The following is a 27566-nucleotide window of genomic DNA, read 5'->3' on the forward strand; positions in this document are numbered from 1 at the left end:
GGCTGGCTTGCGATTCCGGGTCGGCCCGCGCTGCGGGCAGCGCTGCTGGCCGCACTCGGTTCGTAGTCGCAGAGGCCCGCCCCCGCTCTCCGGACCTGGGCAGGCGGTGGCCGCTCGGCCGCTCCCGGGGCCACATGGCTGAGGGGGACGCAGGGAGCGACCAGAGGCAGGTGAGGCCCCGGCGGGGAGCCGACCTTTAGGCTCGGCTCGGCCTCGCCTCACCGTTCCGGGCCTCCTCGGCCGAGGGGCCTCTGTCCGGGGCCGCCCCCGGTCTCGCCCGCACCGCCCGCGCCGGAGGCCGCGCCGTTCGCTCCGCCGCGTCCCATTGCCCCGGCGCTTGATCTCAGCCGATCGCTCTCGGGCCGGCCGCTTACGGGCGTCGGCGCCCTGGGCCTGCCTCGGGCGCTGTCATCGTCAACCATCAGCACGCGATTGAGCAGCTCCCGGCGGGAGGCAGAAACCCGGGTTCTGCTCCCCGCCCAGTCCCCGCCGGGTCACCTTGGATAGGTCACTTAAGAACCGTTTCTGCTTTGCAAAACGGGCAATAATAACACAGACACTGGAGTCACTGAACCTTCCTCCTCTTGGCGTTGAGCTTTCCCCACCGCGTGGCTCACGTGGGCGCTCTTAAAGCTTTTCCGAATGCGCTATGAGGACAAAATGAGACGATACAAAGTTGAATGTATACTTTGCTTCCCATTTTTACCTTTGGGTCCGGTTTTACTCTTCTTTAAGCCGAAACCAAAAGAGTAATTTATGAAATGTTTCGAGGGTTTGATGACCAAAAACCCCAACAACCGCCCAGCCTCGTACCCAAATTCAAAACAAAAACAACGAAGGAGATAGCCAGTAGTAATATAGGGCGAATATAATAAGTAACAGTGCTACCAGGGAGTGGGGGCGTGGGGTTACCTGTTAAAAAGAGAAGGTGGAGCAGAGGAGTTATGTTCATCCTTTCACTTGTAAATCTCACTGCAGGATATGGGAGTGCATGTATATTTTGGCTCAGTAGTGGTCAAAAGCACAGTGATGTAGTAGCAAGGCTGCTGCCAGTCATTGCAATCGTGTCTGGTACCCAGAGAGTAGAACATGGTGACCGGCTGCTGAGAACGTTTGGTATCGTTCATTCAGGGATCCTTCATCCAAGCTGGTGATGTTAAATACAAATACCTTATAAAGCAATAAGGAAAACTCAGGTTTTTAGGGTCGGTGCATTCTTTGACTTTTTTTCCCCCCATCAATCTCTTTCAGAATGAGGAAATTGAAGCAATGGCAGCTATATATGGCGAGGAATGGTGTGTCATTGATGACTGTGCCAAAATATTTTGTATTAGAATTAGCGACGATATAGATGACCCCAAATGGACCCTTTGCTTGCAGGTATTTTTGCCCTTCTCTACAGCCATTTTCCAGTTACAGTGTTGACTCTTGTATGATTGACTGCTATTGTATTCCTGTAATGATTATTCTTGTGTGACTTGTTTTGAATTGTCTTTTTGTTGTTGGCTTTTGTTAACGATTGATGATCTAAATATATGGGTAATTAAATCTCAGATCACTCTCAAGTAATGCTTTCATAGATGGTCTCAATCTTTTCTCTCCCAATTGTTTTATTTATTTAAGTGTTCTTAATGTACCATTGGCAGACTTGAGTTTCACTCCCTTTCACTATCCTGTACGTTTAATAGAAGAGAGTCTAAACCTCGGAAGATGACTAACATTTAAGAGGAAGAATAGGTTAGTTATTTAGATGGTTCATAGAGTAGATACTCATTTCTTTGTTAGTTGGGAATCAGTTGTGGTTAGGCTAAATGAAAACATCAGCTATGGCTTTCTATTTTAATGCTTATTCTTTGATGACTGCCTATACTTCCAACATAAAAGAGGCCAAATTGAGTTTTTGTCAGTGTTTGTTTTTATAGTAATACTGATTTGAAAAGAAACGTGCATGGTTCTCTATTAAGTGTTTGCTATTTAATGTATTTAATAGTGTCTGGTAGGATTTTTGTTTTTTAATTTCTTAAGAAAAATATCTGGAACATGTTATAATGCCGCTCTTTCATTTGGGGTTGGGGTATAATGCCCCTATTTCAGTTTTTCTTTTCCTTTTGTCTTTGTCCTCCCCACTTATTTTCTAATTTTCATTGCTTTTATACTTTCTCTGCAAATAATGATCTCCTTCTTAAAAGATTGGCATCATCTTAACAACATATTTAAGGCAGCAGCATAAATATGAGGTGGGAATTCTCTCCTGAAATTTAACAAAACAATGGTTTTGTTTCTTAGTTTGGCAAGTTAGAAATCTGTCCAATGACTGGCTTTATGAATGTTGTTATTTTTGAGCCATGATGAAGTATAAGCAGATTTGTTTTTAAACTGCTTTGTAGGTGATGCTACCGAATGAATACCCAGGTACAGCGCCACCTGTTTATCAACTGAAGTAAGCTATATTTCTACATTTATATTTTTTTATAAAAAGATTATACTTTTCAAAGATTGTTTCTCTGTACTGTACATTGTGTTTATATAGACTACCTTATCAAAATGTATATAGAAATCAAAAACACCTTTTGGACTTGATGTACAGCATTTAAACTTAAAAATTAAATTATGTAAAAACACTTTGAAGTTTGCCACTTAGTATAAAAGAGAATCAGAGGATCCATAGTGGGTAAAATAGCTACAGAATTGTCTTTAGAGACGGGGGGAAATCTTCCTCTTTAGACAACCTAGCAATCTAGAAACCTTGGCCTATAGAGTTGCTCCTAACCTGGTTCTGCTGACCTCGCCAGTTCCTTGACATGCCTCTGTGTAAGACGGCCTGCCTTCCAGGAATCACCCATGGTGCTTGTGGTGCTTGTCCTGCCCTTTTTGTGGAGGAGCCATCTCAGCAGCCCAAGCGCAGTCTTAATGAGTCATGACGTGTTGATTGCAAGTAACCTTTGATCCAGCTTGCCCGCTTGACCTACTAAGCTGTGTAAACCTGTGCAGACAGAATTGCATTAAATCTCAATTACTAAAATTTTTACCTTCCAGTCAGATTGTCTTTTGTATGAGTGTTTTAAAACCATAGCGGTAAAATTTGCTATTACTCATGTTCTGTAATTTTTCATTTTTATTGACAATGAAAGATATTATAGAATGCTTGTAAACATCTGTGCCCTTTTCAGAAAAAGTTGATTATTTCTTTTACAGTCATGTGGCAACTGACTTATTTGTTAGAGTTGTTTTTGAGACACCAGTTAGAAAAAATTGGGAAGTCCTGATAGTGTGGCAAATACTGTGAATCTGGAAATTTAGATTCTGGAACCTCTTCTGCCACTTAGGTAAACTAGGGCAGATTTATGATATCCTATGAACTCCCCTGTTTTTTAAGCCATATTTTAATTGAATAATAATGGTGTTGGCTTCATCATGGTTTTGGGGGAGGAATAAATGAATTAATGCCAATGAAAGCATTTTGGAACTGTATCGATTTATACAACATAACATAACATTTTGATGAAAATAGAAAAAATTTTAAAGTTAAATAAAACCAGTTTGTGATTAATCAGTATTTTTTCTTTGAGATATAAACACAATCTTTGAATAATCTTCTTTATTTTGTTGTATTTAATCTTAGTGCTCCTTGGCTTCAAGGGCAAGAACGTGCAGATTTATCGAATAGCCTTGAGGAAATATATATGTAAGTGATGGATGATTAAAAAAAATTCTATGAGTGACTCTATTGTGGGCCTTTGTTGGAATCATGATATGTTAGGGCCTTTTCTAAACTTTTTGTTAAGCTGCTTTTCCATTAACAAAAAGAATATACTTGAAAAATCCTTGAAAGATTGGTTGTATAATGTAATTTTATATATACATTTGATACGAATTCTGCTTAGAAACAAAAATACACTATTATTTAGAACTAATAGCTATAAAGACACTTAGCCAGCTTGTGAAAGTAAATTCAGAGGTACTGCTCTTATTTTGCTATTTTCATAGGCTATGTTGAATGAAACTGGTAACAGCAGAATCCTAAGCATAATTATTCATTAAACTACTATATATTTTTAATGGTAATGTTCTTGTATTAGGCCATAAGACAGAGAGTCTATTGATATACTGTATTTTTCACTCTTTCATTCATTCAACAAATGCCATATGGCAGGCATTGTACTAGATCCTGGATACGCATAATTAGCAAAAACAGAAATGGTCCCTGTTTTCATTTAGAATTTGCAGGTAGGGGAGATATTACTCATAACATTGTAAAAATGAATGTCACACTGCAGCTGTGATAAGTTCTGTAAAAGAAAGATATTAATATATAGTACTAATTGAGTTTGAAAGAAGTCCTGACCTAGTCTAGGAGGTCAGGGATGGCTTGTTTGACTTAAGAGCTGAGTTACGTAAGTGAAGATAACTCCAGTGAAGGGCCACAGCATGTGCAAAGGCTCTCTGTCAATGAGTTTGGCACATGTCAAGATACAACGTAATGGTGGTATTAAGTGGGAAAAGAGAGGGGAGGAGAGAAGGGAACATGGTGGGAAAATGACCTAGTAATACGGTAGGCAGGGGAAATTATGGAGAGTCCTGTAGGCCATGTTGAGGATTTTTGTCTTTATCCTAAGGCCTTTGGGAAGCAGAGAAGAGTTTTAAGTGGTGTGATGCCATGATAAGATTTTCATTTAGAAAACACCATTCTGTTTCTGGGTGAGAACTGATTGGAAGGGAGCAAGAATAGATGTGGGATATCAGGAGGCTAGTGAAGTAGTCCAGAGAAGATATTTCTGTGATTTGGGTTAATTTTAATGAGATACATTAATTTAGTACAACAAATAATGTTCTGGAACATCAGTTTTACTGTAATCCAGGAACTGGTAAGGATCGTTTTATATGTTGTAGGTGGCTACCCCATTTGGCACAGTGAGAGAACCCCCTTTGTATCTGTGGGATCTAGACCAGGTTTCTTTTCCTCACAGAATATTTAATTTAAAAATGCTAAGTCTTCATGGAATTGATTCTATTTATTCCTTCCTAGAGGAAGTGTGGTCTTCCTTGAGTTCCTAGGTTTATACTTGACTCTGGAAGTAACCAAGAACTGGACATATCAATGGGAGAGGCCCCCATTTAGTGATTCCATCATCCTCAGCATATAAATATTACATGTTTCTCAATGAAATATTTTCTGATACCTGTCCCTGACCTTACTGGCCACTCCAACTTTTGTGCCCCCAACAAACTTCTTTCTGTAATCTTTTATTTATGCCTATTTACCAATTTATCTCCCCCCTAAAGTAGAATAAGATAAATATACTGCAAATTTGCTCACCAGTGATGTCGTAATTATACATCTTACAGTCATTTTTCAGTTCTTATCTTACTTGACCTCTGTAACTTTTGGTGGTGTTGAACACTTTCTCTTCTTGAAAAATCTTCCAACACTTGGCTTCCATCCTGTTAATCATATTCATCAATTAGATTTTTCTCCTATCTATGCACAATGTCATGCACTCTGAAATGGCTTCCCATCTGCCTTTTTTCTGCCCCAAAAGTGCCCCCTTTATTAAGAGATACCCTCCTATAAGGACACAACTTGCTGTTCTCCCTAAGTAGTTCACTTGAGCTACTAGAGAATTAGGAAGGATCAGAAATAACAAAGGAGTTTGTTCTAAAGATAGAATATGGTTCATACTGTCTTGTTTATTAAAAACACTTGAAAATAACCCCAGTCCAACAGTAGTATTTTCACACATGTGGTCTAAATAGAAATATACATTCTGTTTTTAAAAGTTTTGTGTGACAACTTTTAATCATATTTTCCCATAAAATCTCAGCAGGGGGCAACAAGTGAAAAACACTATTAGTCATTGAAAATTAAACATTTTAAATGTATGGATATAGTTCTTAATGTTTATAGTTTCATTATGTTCTAAATATTGTAACATTATCAAGATTTTCATATTTATTTGGCATCATTTTGAATGCTAAATTTTATTTTTGCCTAGATAAGAAGATGAACTATGTGTTTTCTTATGTAAGGAGGGACAAAGTCTGAAAACTAAGTCTTTCCAGTAAATATTTTATGAGTATCTCCTATATGCTCGCACTCTGTTAGGAGTTTGGAATTTAAAAATTAATATAGATTAATTGTGTACCAACACAATATAGTGACAGTTACTGAGAGGTTTGGACCAAGTGCTATTGTTTTTAGAGGTCTCTGGGCATGTGGTGAGGTTGTAAAGGAGGGTTCCATTTTGAAGGTGACCTTTGGGTGTGGTGTTTGGCAGGTGATCAGAGGGGGAGAGATTTTCTGATAGAAGGAACTGCATGAGCAAAATCACGTAGGTGTGAAGCAACCTGGCATCTTCAGAGTTCAGCAGATAGTTCAACATGCCGGGGATAGAAATTGAGGTAGGTGTAAGAAAAAAGAACCTGTAAGCTGGTAAGGAGTTTGGGCATTATCTTATAGGCTGTAGGCATTTTAGGCAGGGGAGTGATGTAATGAGATTTGTGTGGCAGTGTGGAGGGTGGGCTGTGAAGAGTTTGAAGTGAGGGACACCATAGGAAAAGCAGTCAGTAACTAGGAGGGAGATAGTGGAAACCTTTATGAAGGCAACAAGAATGCAAGGGAGAAGAACGGTCAGTTAAAGAAGTACTTAGGAACATAAACTAGGATTTGGTGATTGTGTAGATGTAGACTCATTTGCTTATCATACCTTATTTTTGTTTAAACATTTTACATATGGATATTTTGAATATATGAAAATAGTTTAATAAAACAAAAGGTAAATAACAGATTTAAAAATACTTTGAACATTATACTAATTGGTGTTAAGAGAAAATGAAAAGGATTAAAATTTTTTTTAATTTGAATTTATGATAGTCCATTTCAACACTATTTAATTTAAATCCAAGGAAATGATTAATTTCCCACAGCTCTTCACATTCTGATGTATCATGAAGTCTTAGGTTTGGAACTTGGAGAGTGAGGCTTGTCAAAGCAGAAAGTGCACTGGACCAAATTAAACAGGCAAGGAAAACTTTCTTCAAGACTATTGCAACAGGGGAGAGAGGCAGAACTCAGTCTGAACTCAACTTCCTGAAACAAAAGGCAGTATGGTTTTTAAGGGCTGGGATGAGCTGTAGAAAAGTACTGGGGGATGCTGGGGGGAGGTTGATCAGTGAGAGTGTCCAGCACATTAAGTTTCTTCCTGAGTTTGCAAGTGTGTTTCTCTGTGATTAGGCTATCTGTGTTTGCAAATTGTGGCTCATCAGGAGTTAGGCCCCTACCAGCCAACAGAGACTGGGAGATAGGGCACTGTCTTCCTTGATGACTACATTTCAAAAGAATGGCTCCCAGGTCCTTGAGAAAGACACTCCTAGGTTCTAACACTGACAGAACTTCTAAAAAGATGTCCATAATTCCAAAGGAGCAAAGGAAGAGAGGTCAGGACCTAGAGTCAGGAAGCTCAGCCTGTCTGAAGTTTAGTCAAGCTGATGTTAAGGCTGTCTTTGTCAGGCTTCTGGAGTCAGTTTTTGAAGTAGTGTGACCTCTTTCTCATCTGTAAAATGAGGATAAAAGAATAATATCATTGTAAGGATTAAGTGACATAATCCATGTAATGTATTTTAGCACTATATAATAGCAGCTTTCAATTTTGTTGTTCTTGTTAGAAGAATCATCTCATCCAGTTTTGTCATTTTGAAAATGAGATGATGAAAACTCAGATCAAGTGATTTGTCTAAGGTCACACAACTTAGTAGTACATTGTAGTGAATAGCTTTACCCTTAAGTCAACAAATATAAATATTGGAAAATTAAAGATACAAAAGTTAGAGCCACAAGTAAAACAAGAGTCACAAGTAACTTGCCTTCTGTTTGGATCATTCTGAATTGGATAATAGTTATTTAAGTGTATTTAATCACAGCATATCTCAACTAAAATATCAGTTTTTAATCCAAGTTGATCTTTTATTCAGTTTGAAACAAATTTTGTTCTAGACTTTTTATATTCAGCTACTTTACCATAACTTAATTTCATAAATAAAAGCTTAGCATCTCACCCTATAATGAGTAGTTCTCAGATTTTGTACCAGTTTTTAGGATTCAGCTGACTTCCTCAAGAGCCATTGGGTGAGGGGAAGAAGGGCATAGGAGGGAAGACTACAGCTTCTGTCTGTTTCTGTGAGAGATTTCATTACAGCGAAGGCAAAAGTTTGAAAACCACCAAATCCTAGTCTGTAGTTAAAAGATATGAACAATCAACTATACTTGAATCAAAAAGATATGAACAAACTATTGTCATGAGAGAAAACACAAATACAGCAGTAATAACAACAACAATAAAAACACCCAAACCACCATCAGTGATAAATTTGGGGGTCCAAGGGAACAAATAATTTAATTTTCATTTTCTTTAGGAAACGTTTCACATCCACTAGAAGTTCCTTAAAATGGATTTCAGGAAGTCTGGTTAAATACTAGGGAAGAAGGAAGCATTTAATAATTGATTATGGGCAGAGTGCTGTTGTATATTGTTCTGCAGGAAGCCATGGGCCAGAGGAGAGGAAATTTGGAGTTAAGGTTTAATTTCTTTATTATTAGGAAAAATTACCTATTAATTGTGAAAATTCTTCCAAGGTATTTTCCATCGTCCCCTGCCCCCAATAGTCCCCTAACAACAATAACAACAAATCTGAATGTGAATATATATTCACAGAGGGATGATTTTCCTGTCTCAAAGGGTGGTTATGAATGAGGATTAAGTGAAGTAACAAAGCATTTTCTACATCTTATATAGTAGGTGTTCAATATACACTGGATATTAGTGCTACTACTTTTGGTGGTGATGATGATGTGATGAATTAAATAGAATGAGATTAGGGGATGGAGAGAATTACATATAAAACCATACATTTGTAAGGATAATAACTGTAAACACTGAGACAGGGGACCCCATTTTCTCATTCACTTCCATACCCCCAGGGCTGCACGTAGTACTTGGTGTATAGGCAAGGCCCTTAAAGATCTGTTGAGTGAATTAAGATAGGTCCACTTGAAAAGAGACTACTTTTGTAAAGTAAGGCAAGATGCTGTAAATCTGTTTTATAGGTGAGGAAACTGAGACTCAGAGTTCAAGTGTCTTACTTGCCTAAGGACACAGCTGCCTTGATAGGAGAGCAAAACGCAGTGGGCGACCTGAGCTTTGGAGTAAGTCTACATTCACTTTCTGGCTCTGGACTTCTTACTGCTTATTGTCTTAGACAAGTTAATTGATCTTTCTAGGTCTGCTTTCTCATCTGTACAATGGGGAAATAAAACCTACTCTATTAGACAATTATGAGCATTAAATGTGTTGATACATATAATGTACTTTGGGCTTAGTATATACTCAGTACATTTTACCTTTCTCTGTCTGTATACCTCTCAATCTTTTATTGAGAAGAGAGGATGGGGGTAGGAATTGTTTAAAAGAAACTCAACCAACATTCTCAGTTTTTTAAAACCTTTCCAACTGACTTTTTCTCTCTCTAAATAAGACAGGTTGCCAAAGTACACGGAGGATTGTTTTAGTACTCAGGAGTTACGGGTGAGATGGAGGGTTTGAGGATACAGAATTATTTGAAAACAGTGTTGTTTTCTTCTGTATGCTTGCTTTGAAATTTTCCTTTGGGTGCTGATGAGTGATGATAAAAAGATGATGGTTTCAAGAGCAACTGTTAGAGGAAGGAGGTAAGGCGTTATGAAGTAGTATGATGATTTCTTTAAACACACTTATTAAAACTTATCTAAAATTAGTGTCATCTCCTAAGAGTAGACACTTGGGCCTTTATTTTATTGCTGTTGCCATCATTTAACATAATGCTATGGACATGAACTATGACATGTTCTTTTTCTCAGTGAGCCTTTGAGATGGATTTAATTATCTGAGGCAGCCAGACAGCTATTTGGAACCAAAATGAATCAATCTGGGCAATAGAATATTTTGTCCAAAACAAAATAAAAATATAAAGTTTTCCTTTGATTGTCTTTTAAGTCTTGTAAATTGGCTTTCTGAGGGAGTTTCTCAAATGCTTTGTATTCTTATTTGTTGAAATAAGTACATTAAAAAAGTGGTTTGAAATTGTTCAAAAAGTTTAGAAAAGCAAGCAATGACTGGGCATCAATACTACAATTATATTCGCTGACAGAAATTAAATCATATTTATATCTATCTTAATTCATCCAGTTCAAGTTCAGAAATTTTCTTTCCCCTCTTTGGCTGCAACTCTTCTACTTATTTTAAGTGAGCAATGTTAATTTTAATTTGGGAGCCAGTTGGAATTTTTAATGTTGATGTATTAAATACTCAGCCACAAATGTTAGTAAATTGCATGTTTTTATAAATTCCTCTTTAAAAGGCATGGCTAGGGAATTCCCTGGTGGTCCAGTGGTTAAGACTCAGCTTTTTCACTGCAAGGGCCTGGGTTCAGTCCCTGGTCGGGGAACTAAGATCCCACAAGCTGCACGGCACGGCAACCCTGCTCCAAAAAAAGGCACAGCTAGATTGCATATAATTTCTTAGATTGTAAATATGTCTATATTTTCTTGAATTTGAGAAGGAAATTTTTTTAACATCTTTATTGGAGTATAATTGCTTTACAATGGTGTGTTAGTTTCTGCTTTATAACAAAGTGAATCAGCTATACATATACATATATCCCCATATCCCCTCCCTCTTGAGTCTCCCTCCCACGCTCCCTATCCCACCCCTCTAGGTGGTCACAAAGCACCGAGCTGATCTCCCTGTGCTATGCGGCTGCTTCCCACTAGCTATCTGTTTTACATTTGGTAGTGTATATATGTCCATGCCACTGAGAAGGAAATTTTTAATAACACCTTTTTCCCCTGAATTTTGTTTAGACAGAATATTGGTGAAAGTATTCTTTACCTGTGGGTGGAGAAAATAAGAGATGTCCTAATACAAAAATCTCAGATGACAGAACCAGGTAGGTTTGCTCTTTTAATTTACAGTAATTAAATTTTCATCTAGATATTTTCATTGAAACTTTTAATGAAGATCTGTATGCTGTTTTATGTTTTTATATGATAAAATATGTTTCTCTGGAAAGTTCTTTACTCATGTAAATATGGTTATTTCTTTCTATAAGCTTTAGCCTGCTTGGTTTCATATTACTATAAACTCTTATAGAAATAGAATTTTATGGTTAAAGAACTTGGGTCAAAAATCTTTGCTTTCTTGGGGCTTCCCTGGTGGCGCCGTGGTTGAGAGTCCACCTGCTGATGCAGGGGACACGGGTTCGTGCCCCGGTCCGGGAAGATCCCGCATGCCGCGGAGCAGCTGGGCCCGTGAGCCATGGCCGCTGAGCCTGCGCATCCAGAGCCTGTGCTCTGCAACAGGAGAGGCCACAACAGTGAGAGGCCCGCGTACCACAAAAAAAAACACAAAAACTTTGCTTTCTTTGACTATTGTTATGGTAATATGAACCATGTAACATTCTTCATGAATTACTGGACTATGTAAGTTAGACATTAGCTTCACATGAGTGTAGTGTTTATACAAAAAGAACTTCGGGAAACACACTGACCAGTATTTAAGATATAAAAATTGACTTTGAAAGTTGATTCTTTAATTGAGATAGAGTTCACATACCATGATTATTCACTCTTTAAAATGTATAATTCAGTGGTTTTTAGTTTATTCCAAAGTTATGTAACCATCACCACTATATAATTTCAGGACATTTGAAAATTGAAAATTGATATTTTGTTCTATTATTATAGTTTTATTGAATCATAATATACAACAACATAGAAATTTCTTATGTTTTCTATTTACTTTGCTAGTCTTTGTTCCAGTTACTACAAAAGCCCTTTAGAGAGGAAAATTACTAAGCCTTATTTTATTTCCAAATAGAGTTTTATTATTATCACTGGTAGAATTATTTTCAATGTGGGGAGAAGAGGGATTAAAAAACAAAACAAAACCCAATAGTCTATTTACTAATTTTTAGAAGGTTATTTACATGGAACCAATTATTAAGGATTCCCTTACCAAAATCAGTATAGATTTAAAGTTGATAGAAATATATATTTTTTCAGAGCATTTTACTGTTTCTCTATAGAAGCAAATGTTTTTACTGTTTCCATTAAAATCAAAGAGATAAATGGTCTGAAGATATTCTGATCATGGGACAATATTTTTTTGAAGTATTTTCCTTGACTTTTTATGATTCATGTTCTGATTTTGCAGCATTTCAGGGCATCTGAGAAGGGTTTTGAAACCTCAAAACAAAAATTTGAGTTTTGCCAATCCACCATTCTAGAGTGTGGGATAATTGCAAAAATGTGGGATAATAAGCAAAAATTTAGGACTCCAAAAAGCTTGGAATCACTGAACTATTAGGAAATGTTTTTAATTATTGATCTTAAAATGGTATTTTCCCTTTCCCACCTATATCTATAATTTAGTTTAGCCACACTAAAAATTTTCGAGTTATTGATTTAGGTTGTATAATTTATAATTTGAAAAAAATTTGTTTAGAATTTTTTAATTAGAAATTTTCTAGACTTCATATTAAAATGGAAGGTTTAATAATTCTGAAAAATGAATAAGGGTATAAGCTAGTGATCAGAATATCTCATGAGAATTTTCTTCTCCAAGGTACCCACTTGACAAGTAATTTATTTTTATTTTACTATTAATCTTCAGTACATATTTATTCTTTACTATTTCATTTTTTCTACTATAGAAACGTGAAATTTTAAAAAAATTTATTTATTTTATTTATTTATTTTTGGCCGCACTGGGTCTTCGTTGCCGTGCATGGGCTTTCTCTAATTGCGGCAAGTGGGGGCTACTCTTTGTTGTGGTGCACAGGCTTCTCGTTGTGGTGGCTTCTCTTGTTGCAGAGCATGGACTCTAGGCATGAGGGCTCAGTAGTTGTGGCTTGCGGGCTCTAGAGCGCAGGCTCAGTAGTTGTGGCGTATAGGCTTAGTTGCTCCACAGCATGTGGGATCTTCCCGGACCAGGGCTCGAACCTGTGTCCCCTGCATTGGCAGGTGGATTTTTTTTTTTTTTTTTTGCGATACACAGGCCTCTCACTGTTGCGGCCTCTCCTGTTGCAGAGCACAGGCCCCGGACGCGCAGGCCCAGCGGCCATGGCTCACGGGCCCAGCCGCTCCGTGGCATGTGGGATCTTCCCGGACCGGGGCATGAACCCGTGTTCCCTGCATCGGCAGGCGGTCTCTCAACCACTGAGCCACCAGGGAAGCCCTGGCAGGTGGATTTTTAACCACTGCGCCAGCAAGAAAACCCCAGAAATGTTAAATCTTGAAGTAATTGTATACTATTTATACTTTTAAAAAATTCTGAACTAATTTTAGACTTACAGAAAAGTTGCAAAAATAGTAGAAATAGCTCTGTTATATCCCTCACCCTGCTTTCCCTAGTAACATCTTACATAAGCATATTATAATTATAAAGAACAGAAAGCAAACATTGGTATAATATTAACTAAACTAAAGAGCTTATTCAGATTTCACTAAGTTTTCCACTAATGTTCTTTCTGCTGTTCTAGAATTCTGTCTAGGATTCTTGGTTGTATTTAGCTGTTATTTCTCCTTACTCCCTTTTAGTCTATAAATAGTTCCCCAGTCTTTCCTTCACTTTTTTGACCTTTCATGACCTGACACTATTTTGTGGAATGTCCCTCAATTTGAATTTGTCCATTGTTTTCTCATGATTGGAGTAAGATTAGGCATTTTGGCAAGAATATCACAGAAATGATATTGTATCCTTCACAGTGTATTATATCAAGGAGCTAATGATATCAATATGCTTTATTAATGGTGATATTTACCTTGATCCTTGGTTAAGGTGGTATCTGCCAAATGTTTCCACTGTAAAGTTACGGTATTAATCAAGCATTCTCCAGAGAAACAGACCAATAAGATGTGTGTGTGTGTGTGTGTGTGTGTATTATAAAGAGAGAGGAGGAGGGAAGGAATGGTTGGGTGGGGGGAGAAGGAGGGAGGGAGGGGGGGAAAGAGAGAGATTGATTGATTTTAAGGAATTGGCTCATGAGATTATGGACGCTAGCAAGTCCAAACTCTGCAAGGTAGGCTGACAGCCTGGAGACCTAGGGAAGGAATGATACTGCAACTCAAGTCTGAAGGCTGTATGTTGGCAGAATTCCCTCCTCCTCTGGGGAGGTCAGTCCTTTTTCTTTTAAGATCTTAACTAGAGTCTCACTTGCATTATGGAGGGCAATCTGCTTTACCCAAAGTCAACTGATTTGAATGTGAATTCCATCCAAGAAATACCTTTACAGAAACATCTAGAATAGTGTTTGACCAAATATCTGTGTACCATGGCCCAGCCAGGTTGACATATAAAATGATCAGTTACTGTTTTTCCCTTTGTAGTTGATAAGTATCTTGGGGGAGATACTTTGAGGCTATGCTAATACCCTGTTCCTCCTTAAACTTTAACCTACTGATTTTAGTATCCATTAGTGTATCTTATCAACAGTATTTGTAAACAATATGGTGTTGTAACAATATGGTGACTTTCATTTCCTTCTTGCTATGATTAATTGGAATTCTGAGAACAAGATGTCTCTTTTCCACATTTATTTATTTGATTACTTATATTAGTATGAACTCATATTATTTTATTTCGTGAGTTAAAATTCCATACTGTCATTATTTTGTTGCTCAAATTGTTCCAGGTTTGGCATTTAGGAGAGCTCTCAGGTAGGCTCCTGTGTTCTTTTTATAAGCTTCCATTGTTTTTTGAACATTTCTTTACTCTCTGGAATCACAAGATATTCCAGGATCATCTTGTATTTTCCTTGTCCCAACCCTGGAGTCAACCACTTCTTGTAGGAGCCCTGGTTCCTTCTGTTGAAGACTGGTGTCTAGAGGCCAAGACTAATGGTTTTTTAAGTGTAATTTCTTACTGTCTTATGATCACTCATCATGTCTCATATCCACATAGGCCCAGACGTAAAGAAGAAAACTGAAGAGGAAGATATTGAATGTGGAGATGATCTCATTTTAGCATGTCAGCCAGAAAATCCAGTTAAAGCATTGGATTTTGATGTCAGTGAAAACCGAACAGGTATAATGTTATTAGTTTATTTTGAGGAAAGCGGGATGGTAGCATTATGAATGGAATTTCTATACCATTTGGAATGGTATAGAAATTTAGTAAACTCACATTTTAGGAAATTCTTATTAATTTGTAGAGAATTGGGTTATTTTTTTTTCTGTCTCCTGGCCATTTTGGTGTTTGCTAGGTCTATCAGAATGGTGAGGAAAAAGATAGAAATTTACTTTTTTCTTTTTTTTTGCTATTTATCTGGAGTTTTGAATTAGTGGTGAGAGAAATTGAAACTAAGAAAAGCTGTGTTAATATTTTCAGTTCACATCCTGCTTTTATATTTTTACTTTGAAATCCTTAGCTGTCTACTGATAGCTCAGAGTTAAATTTTAGTCTTTGCTCACAAATATAAATACAATAATTGAAGGTACAACCACTGAATTAAAGCTAGTGAAATGCCTTTAGGATTTTAGTTTTTGCTTAAGCAAATTTGTTCCATGATAAAGTAGTATTCAGCTTATGGATAGGTTGATGTGATAAATCAGCTTTGTATTTCTATCAGAAAGTATGTTCCATTTTAGTATTTTAAAATTTTGAGTGATATAGTCAGTTTCCTCAAGTCTCTTACAAAAACAAGATAGACCAGAGGGAATGTTCATTCTCTTTGAAGATAGGGAGTTCCCTATGCCATTATACAGTAGCTTTTAAACAGTAAATGAAAATTTGAAGTTCTTGCATAGTGTCTCAGTATTAGTGGAAGGGGACAAAGAAGCTGTGAATGAGTGGGGAAGAACACCCAGTATACCTGCTCCTGTTTCACTCTAAGTAGTTCCCATTTTATTCATACACATATTTGCAGATTTGGCATAGGATGTCTTTTGGGAAAGAAGATCCACTATTAAAAGAAAACGAGTGAAAATCATAGTCATAATAAATCTCATCCAGTTCCTATTGACCTTAGTAGTGTACTAGTGCAGTGGTCACAGTCTGTTCGAGAAGAGAACACTACTGGGGGAAGGAAGAACATCCTGCGTAAATCTGGCTTCTCGCCGTGTCCTGCCACAAAACAGTGCAGTGATTTTTGGCAAATTATTTAAAGTGCTCCAGAAATATTTTCACACATGTTACTTGAAGTGTTTCATCACTTATAAAGCAAACTGACTTGGTAAGATTCAACAGATCAGTGAATAGAAATAGAAAAAAATTAAATTCTTTTTTTCTGAATAACTTTTCATCCTAAATGAGGCAGGTGCAGCAGCTAGGATGCTTGGTAAGTTTCTCATCTAAGTTAAGAGTAAAATTAATGGTTTCCAGAATAACTGGAAATCACAGTACTCGATGGAATACCAATTTAGTGTACTATTGATACATTTAATTCAGTCCTATGAAGTAGGAACAGTTTTATTAGCAGAAGTCATTATATTACAGCTATACAAAATAAAGTCATAGATTTCCCAACCCAGAGGTCCATCAGCAGTAAAATGAATAAATACTCCATATTAGCAGCTGTCAATCTTTTTGGTCTCGGGACCCCTTTGTACTCTTAAAAATTAGATGTTATACCAACTTATACAACTGAAACAACTCCAGGATTTGAGTCCCAACCTGCCATTACCACTTGGTGACCTTAGCAGGTGAAAATCATTTATAAGTCAAGTAGTTTTATCTTAATGTACAATATATTAGGAAACTTTTTACTTAAAATTATAATTTAATTTTAATAGACAACCAGTATTTGTTATTTGAGTTGATTTGCCATATAATTTACATCTCTCTCCAAACTCCCCCCACTATACCATTGCCAATTTTTCAGTATTTGAATGTAAGAATTTAAAAAATAAAAGTAATATAATTCTTTAAATTTATAGAAATAGAAGAATTACCTCCGATTGATCATGGCATTCCTATCACAGACCGAAGAAGTACTTTTCAGGCACACTTGGCTCCAGTAGTTTGTCCCAAACAGGTAAACTTACTGTGTCCAGTTCACTTTGATGTTGTTTTACCAAAGTAATTCAAGCAAATGGTTTTGCAATAATATCTTTGTTTATACTATTACATTTAATTTTCATGCAAGATAAAAATTATTTGCTAATTTTCTACCTCCAAATTATTGGGAATCATGGAATATTTGTTTCTGTTTATCACTGCTTTCAAAATTGTAGCCAGACTCTGATTAGGGCTTAACTCTCCAATGGATTTTCAAAGAAGAAAAACCCATTGTGGTGGTGTAGAAAATTATGGTGCTTAATATCAATAGCTTGTTGAAAAATTATTTGTCTTATCATGTGGGAGTTCTATAAAACCTAGCCTGTTCTATTTATTGTTGCCCAAGTAAGGGGACAGTGGACAGAGTGGTTGAGGCCAGTCTTCCCAACCTGAATTCCTTTTCCTTTCTGCTTCCTGATTTTAGGTGGCCTGATATCCACCAAAGGATATTATATGGGAAAATCTTCAGTCAAAAATAGTATTCCTAGGTCTTTGTCTTTCTCAGTCTCTTTTCAGCAGAATCATTTTCTTCTTCCTTGCTGCTATAATCTAACCTAAACTTTATTAATGTAAGAGACAATTTCAGTACACCTATAAAGTTAAATTAACCAGAAAAGTCTAACTAGCTTAGCATAGGTTTTAAGCATTGGTCTCTTCCCTTTGGTCTCTCCAAATTCTTCTAAAGCCCTGAACTATAGGAATACAGTTTTTTGCACCAGGCTGCCTTTTCACTCTCTTTTAGTCTCTGGAAGAGGAAGTTCTTTCCTTCATTGATTTGTGGTCAAAATAACAGATTTTGGTGCAAGCTTCTGGGCTTTTCTTTCAGGAACCCTATTTTGCCCTTGGCCATTGCTCATAATCTTGTTGCCAGGGTCCTCCTTAGACATTCCATTCTGAATCTCTCCATACTGGATCCTTTTTCCATTTCTGATTATAGTCACTTAGACTTACAGGATCATAATTTGTGAGAGCTGAAATAAATCTGAGAGGTCAGTGTCTACTTTATTAATCAGGAATCTGGGAGTCTGAGAAGCACAAGATTGCACAATTTCTGATCCAAATTGGTCTCTGTATCTCCAGCTTGGTCTTCCTTACCTCCAGTATTTCTTCTGTGCCCCTTGCCAACTACCTTTCTAAAAGATCTGACCACGTGTCACTCCTCCCCCACATACCCAGTAATCTTTGCTGATTTCCATTGGCTACAAGGAAAAAGTCTAAACACATTATACAAGGCCCTTTGTGATAAGACCCTACTTTAATCATTCTGATACATCTTCTATCATCTCATTCATACTCTGAGGTAGAGCTACATAAAATCATTCATACTCTGAGGTAGAGCTACATAAAACTATTGGTCACTTCCTGAATCTTTCTCTTTTATGTCCCTGCTAAGGTTGACAGATAAAATACAAAATAGCTAGCTAAAATTGGAATTTCAGATAAACATTATTGCATAGGCCATACTTATAATTTAAAAATTTGTGGTTTATCTGAAGTTCCAATTTAACTAAGCATTGTTTATTTCTGCTTACTAAATCTGGTATGTTTGTACATGCTGTTTCCTCTAAGTGGAGTGGCTTCTTCTTGCCCCACCCCACTCTTCCATTTTGATGCAGAACTGTCACTTATCTTTCAAGACCTGGCTCTTGTTACCTCCTCTATGAACCTTATTTGACTCCCAGAGAGAGTTTTGGTTTTATAACATTTAGAACATACCATTATTCTGTACCTGTCACTTTGGTAAGTTTTCAGAGCTCATTTCTAGAAATTCTTATATTTTCGTTTAAATTTCTCTATACAGTATGGGGAAAATTTCTTATGTACAAGTACCTTGGACATGGTTACTGCTCAGACATTTGTTGATAACTGGTGGTCAAAAATACCAGGTCTATCATTTTTGTACCAATTAGAGAACCAGTTTTTGCCCCTAAAATGAGGAGAAAACTTTGGAAATGGCTTTTTCAGAATGTGGTTGAGTCTTTAAATAACTCTTGTTAATTTCACTACACTAGTATATCAATATGCTTTAAGGTTTTTTTTAGCATTTATTTACAGAGCAAATAAAAAGTATACATTAGTTTATTTACATTACTGCTGTTTTTAAGGTGAAAATGGTTCTTGCCAAATTGTATGAGAATAAGAAAATTGCTAGTGCCACCCACAACATCTATGCATACCGGTAAGTGATCATCACAATTTTAGGAATGTGCTTTGTAAAAAATGGGGTAAGGGACTTCCCTGGTGGTGCAGTGGTTAAGACTCTGCGCTCCCAATGCAGGGGGCCTGGGTTCAATCCCTGCTCAGGAAACTAGATCCCACATGCATGCCTCAACTGGGAGTTCGCATGCCACAACTAACGAGCCAGCGAGCCGCAACTAAGGAGCGTGCCTACCACAAGTAAAACCCAGTGCAACCAAATAAATAAATATTAAAAAAAAAAAAAATGGGGAAAACTGATGCATGATTTAAAAAAGCACAATTATTATGTATTTTTTTCCACTGTAAAAGTAATAATCATGTGTGGAATATTTGGAAATGGCAGAAAAAAAATCAGAGGAAAAGTTAACCATTTTCTGCCATTAAGTGTAACTGATATTGTGAAATATTTTCTTTTTTATTCTTTTCAATGCTTTATTCTAGTATCAAGATTTTTCCTTAGTGTAACAAAAGCATTTTTCCATGTTGTTATAATTGCTTTATAAACATTATTTTAATGGCTGTATAATATTTGTTTGAGGCTCCATACCACAATTTATTTAACCATTTCCTTTTTGTTTTAGTTTTTCATTTTTTCTAAGTATTATAAAGAATAGTCCCGTGAACATCTTTGTGTACTTTTTGCATTATTTCCTCAGGATAGGTTCTGGTTGTTTCATATTGTTTTTTGAAATGAAACAGAAGTATAATCAAAAAGGAAAAAGGAATAGATTCCTAGAAGTAGAATTATCAAAAAGTATGAACATTTTTGAAACTCTTGATACATACTGCCAAATTTTTTCTAACGTTTTTCTTTTAAACCAATTTATGCAGTGAATTAAGACTGCTTCTTTCACTACATGTCTTTTAGTGTTGAGTACGAAGGTTTTATAGAAATCTGCTGATTTGTTAGTAAAGAGATGAGGGTATATTTTTTAAATATGCAGATTAGTACAGACTTACAGAACATAGTTTAGGACTAAAATAAATCAGAATATAGACATAGGAATTTGGTGCAAATTTAAAATGTGATTCAGACTATTTGTAAAATCTAGGCTATCTAAAGCTCAAAAATCTCAAAAATATTTATCACTTTGGATAGGTGAGTTTTTAATATTACTAAGTCACATCCCTTTAAGTGCCCAATCTTACCAAAAAAACTATTTATTATTAGAGTATCACTACACAGAATTTTGGTTTTTCCTTAGTGAGGGTCATCAGTATAAAAATGAGGGATTAGACTGTGCTTGGTCTCAGTGATTAGAATGTGCTGTAAAAGTACTGATAGGTACTATTCATTCATCCCACGTGTTTGTTGAGGGCCTACTCTGTGTCATGTGCTTTACATAAGTTAAATCTAATTATTTCAGCAACTGTGCCACTGTAAAAAGGTTAACTTTTTCAAGATCACATAGTCGTTAAGTGGTAGAGCTGAATTTGAGAATCTAATTTCATTCATCTCTATCTTATTCCTACATGGCCACGTTGGCTGCACCTTCAACAGTTGCTGGACATGATATTGATCTTAAGTTATCAAAAAGTTAAATAATGTGCCGGATACTCTATTTCAGGCCCCAGATTTTTGTTTTTTTAAGTACTTGAGTATTTTTGCTTATTAATGGGTGATCAGCTGTCACTTCTTACAGATGTCAGCATGACTGCATGTAGCAGCCCCTCCAACTCACCCCCTTATGTAATTGATGCTTGGGAATGAAGGAGCTTAGCTTGTCAGAATTGTGTGTCAGATAACAATAAAAAGGCATAAAGTGGAGGCTTGAAGGACTCCACTGGGAGTTAAAGAAATAACCTTTATTTGGTACGTGGACTTTGTGTTGTGTATTTTGAATGCTTAGGGTCCTTTTAAGGTTACTTCCTGGTTCTGGGGCTGTGTTCCTGCTTTGGAGTTATGGGGCACTCTTCAGGCTACTGGTACACACAGCTATCGGATGCTGCATCATTATCTTCCTGGCATGTGAGGAAAGGGTTAGTGAAAATGTCCATGGTATTTCCTTTTTTTTTTTTAAGCCTAACAGTACTGATTTATATAGTCAGATTTCTTCATTTGTTCTATAAAGTCAACCCCGGAATCCTTTTTGCCTTAAATTTGCCATATAAAATTTTGTTTAATAGTACTAACTTTCTTTCCTTCAAATGAGGCCAACTCTAAATAATAGTAGAGCTTGGTCATAGTAGGTGGGCAGTAAATATATACTGAGTGAATGAATGAATAGATGGTTTGGTAGATGGGAAGATGAATGAATGAATAGGATTGCTATAATAAAATTAATATAATTGACTTAGGTGTATAGATAAGGTAATATTTGGCTTTTTATCACCATAACTGGAAAGATATCTTTGCTATATTTGCCTAGTCCTAGATGGTACCATTTGTAAGGGCTAAAAAATGCACTAGATGGCATACCTTAACTGGCACTGTTTTCTTTTTATAACTCACACTTATTTGCCAAGCTTATTCATCTGCAATGTAGCCCGTGCTAACTTTCTAGATAATTTAAATGGGTAAAAATACCATGATTTATCTCTGATATTGATAACTATCCAGGGGGAAATTACACAGAAAAATAAATCTTATAATTCTTAGAATGGGCAAGATAGATAAATGCTTGGCGGCTAGAATAAGATGTTAGGAAAGTATAAAATATTAACTTAATGTTGGTTTTATCACCTCCATCTTTTTTATATACTTTTTTTCTCTTTCACTGGAGTTTAGACTCTTTGATGACAGGAGTACACCACTTATTTCTTTTATACCATTTCATAGCGCCTATTATGTGCCTATAATGCTTATATAGTTTATTCTCAGTAAACATTTTTTAGTGACTGTTCTCTATAATCTCGGCTTCAAGATTAAATGAAGTGGAGGAAGTGTCAGATGTGTAAATTCACCTTCCCATAATTGTAGCATTTCTGATTTAAAGGAGGTACCCTTGATTCCTAGCTTTCCAAAATATAAAAAGTGAAGCATACTGGATAGGAAATCGTCAGTGAAAATATAGCTAATTTATAGTTCAAGAAAGTTTTTTTAAAACAAGTATGCTGATTTTGGAAGTAAATTGATGGCAACAAATATGAAGGAGTAACTTTTATTATTGAATACAATATTTCAAGGTTTTAAAGTGTAACACTGTCACGTGTATTTCTAGAATATATTGTGAGGATAAACAGACCTTCTTACAGGACTGTGAGGATGACGGGGAAACAGCAGCTGGGGGGCGTCTTCTCCACCTCATGGAGGTAAGTGTGAGTTAAATCCTGTTAATCCTGTGAACCATAAAATTTCTCAACAAAATTCATTCCTAAATTCCATTTAGGAATAAGTAAATCAGTTAGCCTATATAACATGAGATAATTTGGTTTTATTAGTAGTTAGTTTTTGAACATCGATAGAGAGATAATTTTAACCGCTGGATGTGGGGCAGAAAGCAAGAGGTTAATAACGAGTGCTGTGCTTTCAAGCTCTTTCAGTCGTAGACAATAGAAGATTATCTTCAGCTCTGGAAAAACTTATCCTTTTTGTTTCATGACAATTTCCTCTCCTCTGTTTTCTCTGTTTTGTCTTTGCAGAACTCCTGTTAGTTGGATATTGGACTTCTGGGTAGATCCAGAATGTTTCTTTTTTTATTAAGTTGTCCATCTCATTGCCTTATTATGTTCTAAGACATTTTCTTGACCGTCTTCCAAAATTTCTATCAAATTAAAATTTTTTTTAGCAACCATGTATTTAATTTTCAAGAGTTCTTTCTTGTTCTCTGTTTTTCCCTTTTCATAGTGTGCTGTTCTGCTTTTATGGATACAATATCTTCTAAAATTTTTCTGAGTATACTAATTAGAGTTTCTTTTTTTAGATGTTTTTTTCCTTAAACTTTTCCTGGTCCATTTTAGTTTGTTTATCTTGTCCTTTCTCTTTCATGCTGCTGGATTTTCTTCATCTGTCTGGTGATCATTGATTGTTCATTAATTTTAAGAATGGATTGTTTTTTTCCTAAGGTAGTTGCTATAGTTTCTTCTGCTATTGTATGTGGAGGTTTGTTTTCTAACCAGGCCCTTTCCTTGATAGGAACTCTGTGGGGGTCAGGCCTGTAGACTGGTGGGCTTCACGTTAAGGGCAGCATTTGACAAATGTCAAACTGAGGAAGACCTTACTGGTAGGCACTAGTGATTACTCATGCAGCCCCAGTTCTCTCTAGCTGTTTTGTTCAGAAGCAGGTTTTGTGTTGCTGTTTGACCTAGGGGTAAAAAACTGCCTAAGTTAAGCTATTCTGGTTGAAGTCACCAAGAACTGGAACCCCACTGCATGATCTCCCCTTCACTCTGCCTGGTGGTCCCCAAGTTTGCAATTCAAGGACACTGGAGCACAGTGTTTGTTTTCCAAATTCCCTTCTCATTCTAACATTCTGTCCCCTGAATTGTTATAAATCACACTCTGCTTACTCATAGTTCTGCCATTAAAGTCGGGGAAATTTTATGTGGAATTTTATGTATGGGTTTTTTCATTTTCCTTTAAAACTCACATCTGTACCTGTCTATATTTGTATGTAATTATGCTTCTGAAAATAACAGATTTTGAATGTGAGAAATGTCATGGTGGTGGTATCACGCTGGTATGGAGGAATTTTGCTAGGACCAGATCGCTTCAAACATATCAACAACTGTGCCAGAAACATTCTAGTGGAGAAGAACTACACAAGTTCACCAGTAAGTGGTTACTGATATTATATCTAGAGAGTTTCTCACCACTGCCTGTGAAATTTAAAAAGAAAAAGGAAAACGAAAATTAAGAGTGAAGCAGAACGAGTGAGGTGCATTAGAAAAACCTTTGGACTAGGAAACTGGAAGCTTAGGTTTTAGTCAGAACAGTGTGATCGACCAGTTGTGTGACCTTGGGAGGATCACTTCATCTCTTCAAACCTTAATTTTGTAGATTCATGGAGTTTTATAAAAACCTTAAAGACCAGTTAGTTTCCACTCCCTAAAATTGAGACCCGTAGAAGTTATAGCTAATGCTACAGTGAACTGGATAGTCTTTAAACATCTATAAAATTCTAACATTCTCTGTTAGTGTCATAGTGTATCCCCTTTCCCCTGGCATGCCTTTAGATGCCTTCTTCCTTTATACTTCGAGGTTTTTTGTCTCGTATTTCAGATATGTTCATATCTCTTTTATTTAAACTTTGCTGCCTTACTTTGGAAAATGAACAATGGATTAAATAGTATTGAGAGGAACTCCCTGGCTGTCCAGTGGTTAGGACTTTTGCACTTCCACTGCAGGAGGCATGGGTTCAATCCCTGGTGAGGGAAGTAATATCCCACAGGCCACACAGTGTGGCCAAAAAAAAAAAAAAAAAAAAAAAAACACGCACAGAAAAAATTAATTAAAAAAATAAACGTATAAATAATATTGAAATTACTCAGACATAAATCTGTTAGATAACTGAGATAAATGAGTATTTTCTTTGATTATCCTTGATTGTTTCGGAAATATTAAAATAGACTATAAATGAAAGAGCCCTGTAAAACAGAAAGATGGTACATATGGAAGTAATTATACTTTCACTATTATACATATTCTATATGACTAGGATTTAAAAGTCCTAAGCTAGTACCTTCATATAAATGTAGGAAGATACTACATTGATTTATATCTTTTTCAGGAGGAATCATCTAAGACTTTGGGAAAGAACAAAAAAGTAAGAAAAGACAAGAAGAGGAGTGAACATTAATACCTGAAACTGTATGAAAGGTTAATTTGCCTATAATCATATACAAATTCCACAGTCATCAAGGAATATGTTGTGCAGAGAGAGAATCCTGGACTGTTCAAGTCAGCCAACTCATTGGGGACACCAATATTATCTTTTCTTCTTTGGCTATATCATCTGCCAAAAATAGAGAACTTGTGATATTTTCATGAGTGTTTCAGGCTGATTCAGAAGGATTAATTTGAACTTAATCACCACTTCATATAATTTTAGGAAGGTAACAGTTGCCCAGGGCAGTACCTGAATTAACTGTGCATTTCATTACATGTCAAGTGCCTTTGTTAGGTGGGGAAGAAGTGTCTCTAGAGGAATATAAATACCTGATTTCTTGTCATTGGGATTCTCGTTTTGTTAAATGAATATTACCTTTTACTGCTTTTTACTGCTCCGTATGGCTTATTGAAATAGGGGCTCATTGAAGATTGATCTTAGAGAGTTTCTTCTTGTGATTTTAGTTCATAAGTATGTCACCTTTCATTTCATAGTGCTCATGGAGTGATGGATTAAGTGAAAATCCAGGAGTATCCATCTGCAGTTATGTGCTGAAGTGATAATTCATCTAACAGATTCGTTAGCATAAGTGTTATGCCTCAGTTTCTGTTGCAAATTGGTGATTGTGAAATTTCAAAAAGTGATTTTCTAGTCTCTGCTTTTTTTGTTTAATTCTTGTACTGTTAAGCAATAAATATGGTGTGCCAGTAGTCTCCTCCCACCGCCGAAATGTGTTGGTGTAATATTCTGGTTTCTTTTAACAACCTGGAAGTACTTTCTTTGATCTTCATTGAGAAATTAGAACTATACCAGAAGCTGTGCTATGGTTAATGGAACATTTATGGAATGGGGTACAGGTGGCAGAACACCACTGGTGTAAGGTGAGAGTGTGTTGTGTAGTTCTGTAAATGTGATGCACATTTCCCATCCACACTCCTCCAGCTATCTTTCTCAACTCCATGACTTTGTGGAGAGAAGGAGCAAATCTTTGATTGGAAAAACAGAAAATCCCTCTTTTTTTCCATCTTCCTTTCATCAGTGCTTTATAAAAGTTCCTTCTTTCATCTGCAAGTTGTGCAGTTTACGTCTAGGCATCTAGACAATAAATTTATCCATGAGATGTAAGTCATTAACTGTTCCCTTTTAGATAATGATTGCAAACAATTATTAAAAATTATTGATTGGTCACAGATTTACTTGAGATTCCCTTCCAAAGAGAGGGAACAGAAATAAGGAAGCAATTTGGGATGGTGCTGGAGCATGGAAGACATCAGAGAAGAGTGGACACAGATTTTTTTTCTATTCTCTGATGTGTGACCTTTAAGAGATCTCACATCCTAACTTGGTATTTTTAATAAGAATCTAGTAAACAGCTTTACACTAGGATGGATTCTGAGAAGTAAAACCTGTATTGGTTGTACGTGTGTTTAATTGTTGTAACCTATATTTATTTAAAACACTTACCTCAGAGTCTATGAAAAAATTAAGTATGTTTTATGTATTAACTGTTAAAATAATTAAAGAACTTAAAGACCATTAATTAACATTAAAATAACTTCACAATTTTGGCATGTCAAAACCTGTGAAAGAAGATATAAAACAGTAAGAATTGCTGCTACAGAAAAATGAATGTGAGTTAATTTTTCTGCAACACTAAATTTGAATTCCCTTTTAGCTGTTTTATCTAACATTTATTTAGGTCTTTATAGAAAACGTTTTTATCTCTGATCCCATTTTCCCTTATTAAAAAAAATATTTTTGCTTCTTTCTTTTATTAACCACATTTTCCAGACTAAAAAACCCTAATATCCTTGGCCCGAAGTCAGATAGTAAAAAGGAGAGACCCAAAAGTCTCCAATTCTGGAATGTGAGTTATTTTATACTCTTCATTATGGACCCCTAACTAGTTATAGTATCTTTTTGTCTATTTAAAATTTCTCTTGATTAGAAGGTTTTCAAATTCTCCAAATAATAATTTTCCATAGCCAGATCTATGCTGTGGCATATTTGATAGTATATTGTGTTAGTTGGAAATATTCTCCATATTGCCAGTTTGGAAGAGCAAGTAGCATCTTGCTACTTGCTCTTACAAAGTAGCAAGTAATGGGAATAGCAGTATGATTTGGAGGTATATATCATGAAATATATGGGAATAGCAGTATGATTTGGTATATATCATGAAACATTTGATAGATACCTATTTGAAGAGACATTATATCAAACTAATCACAACCAAGAAAGAATAGCCTGAAGCAGATACTGTTTGAAGGCAGGTAAAATTTATTGCAGAAATTGTATAGTCACCTGTAATTCCACTGTCTAGAGATAACTATTATTAACATTTGGTATGTACGTCCTTCTATTTTTTTCCTATGCATGATTTTGTATATATGGCTATTTTTCTTTCCATAAAAATGGTACTAAACTGTATATACTGTTTTCTATCGGGCATATTTCATATAGAAGTATATTGTCAACATTTTCCCATGTCAATAAATATTCTTCTATGGCTTAA

General features: G+C 36.2%; 1 protein-coding gene across 2 annotated transcripts; it reads left to right on the plus strand.

Annotated features, from left to right (window-relative positions):
- Window positions 1-16: 16 nt before the first annotated feature.
- On the plus strand, window positions 17-27566 carry IMPACT (impact RWD domain protein). 2 transcript variants are annotated; one of them, XM_022586864.3, is made up of 11 exons: window positions 38-170; window positions 1252-1380; window positions 2388-2440; window positions 3623-3685; window positions 10892-10977; window positions 14991-15113; window positions 16964-17061; window positions 19190-19263; window positions 22445-22535; window positions 23862-23996; window positions 24953-27566. In XM_022586864.3, the coding sequence occupies exons 1-11, from the start codon at window positions 135-137 to the stop codon at window positions 25019-25021; spliced, it is 957 nt and encodes a 318-aa protein (XP_022442572.1). In that variant the 5' UTR covers window positions 38-134; the 3' UTR covers window positions 25022-27566. The 2 variants fall into 2 exon arrangements, with proteins under 2 accessions (XP_089751139.1, XP_022442572.1); XM_089895013.1 differs by lacking the exons at window positions 22445-22535; window positions 23862-23996; window positions 24953-27566 and adding an exon at window positions 21134-22438 and having other exon boundaries at window positions 17-170.

This window comes from Delphinapterus leucas, chromosome 14 (assembly GCF_059928025.1).
Source record: "Delphinapterus leucas isolate spDelLeu-1000000601 "Yukka" chromosome 14, BTC_Dleu_Yukka2, whole genome shotgun sequence".
In the NCBI taxonomy this organism is placed as follows: domain Eukaryota; kingdom Metazoa; phylum Chordata; class Mammalia; order Artiodactyla; family Monodontidae; genus Delphinapterus; species Delphinapterus leucas.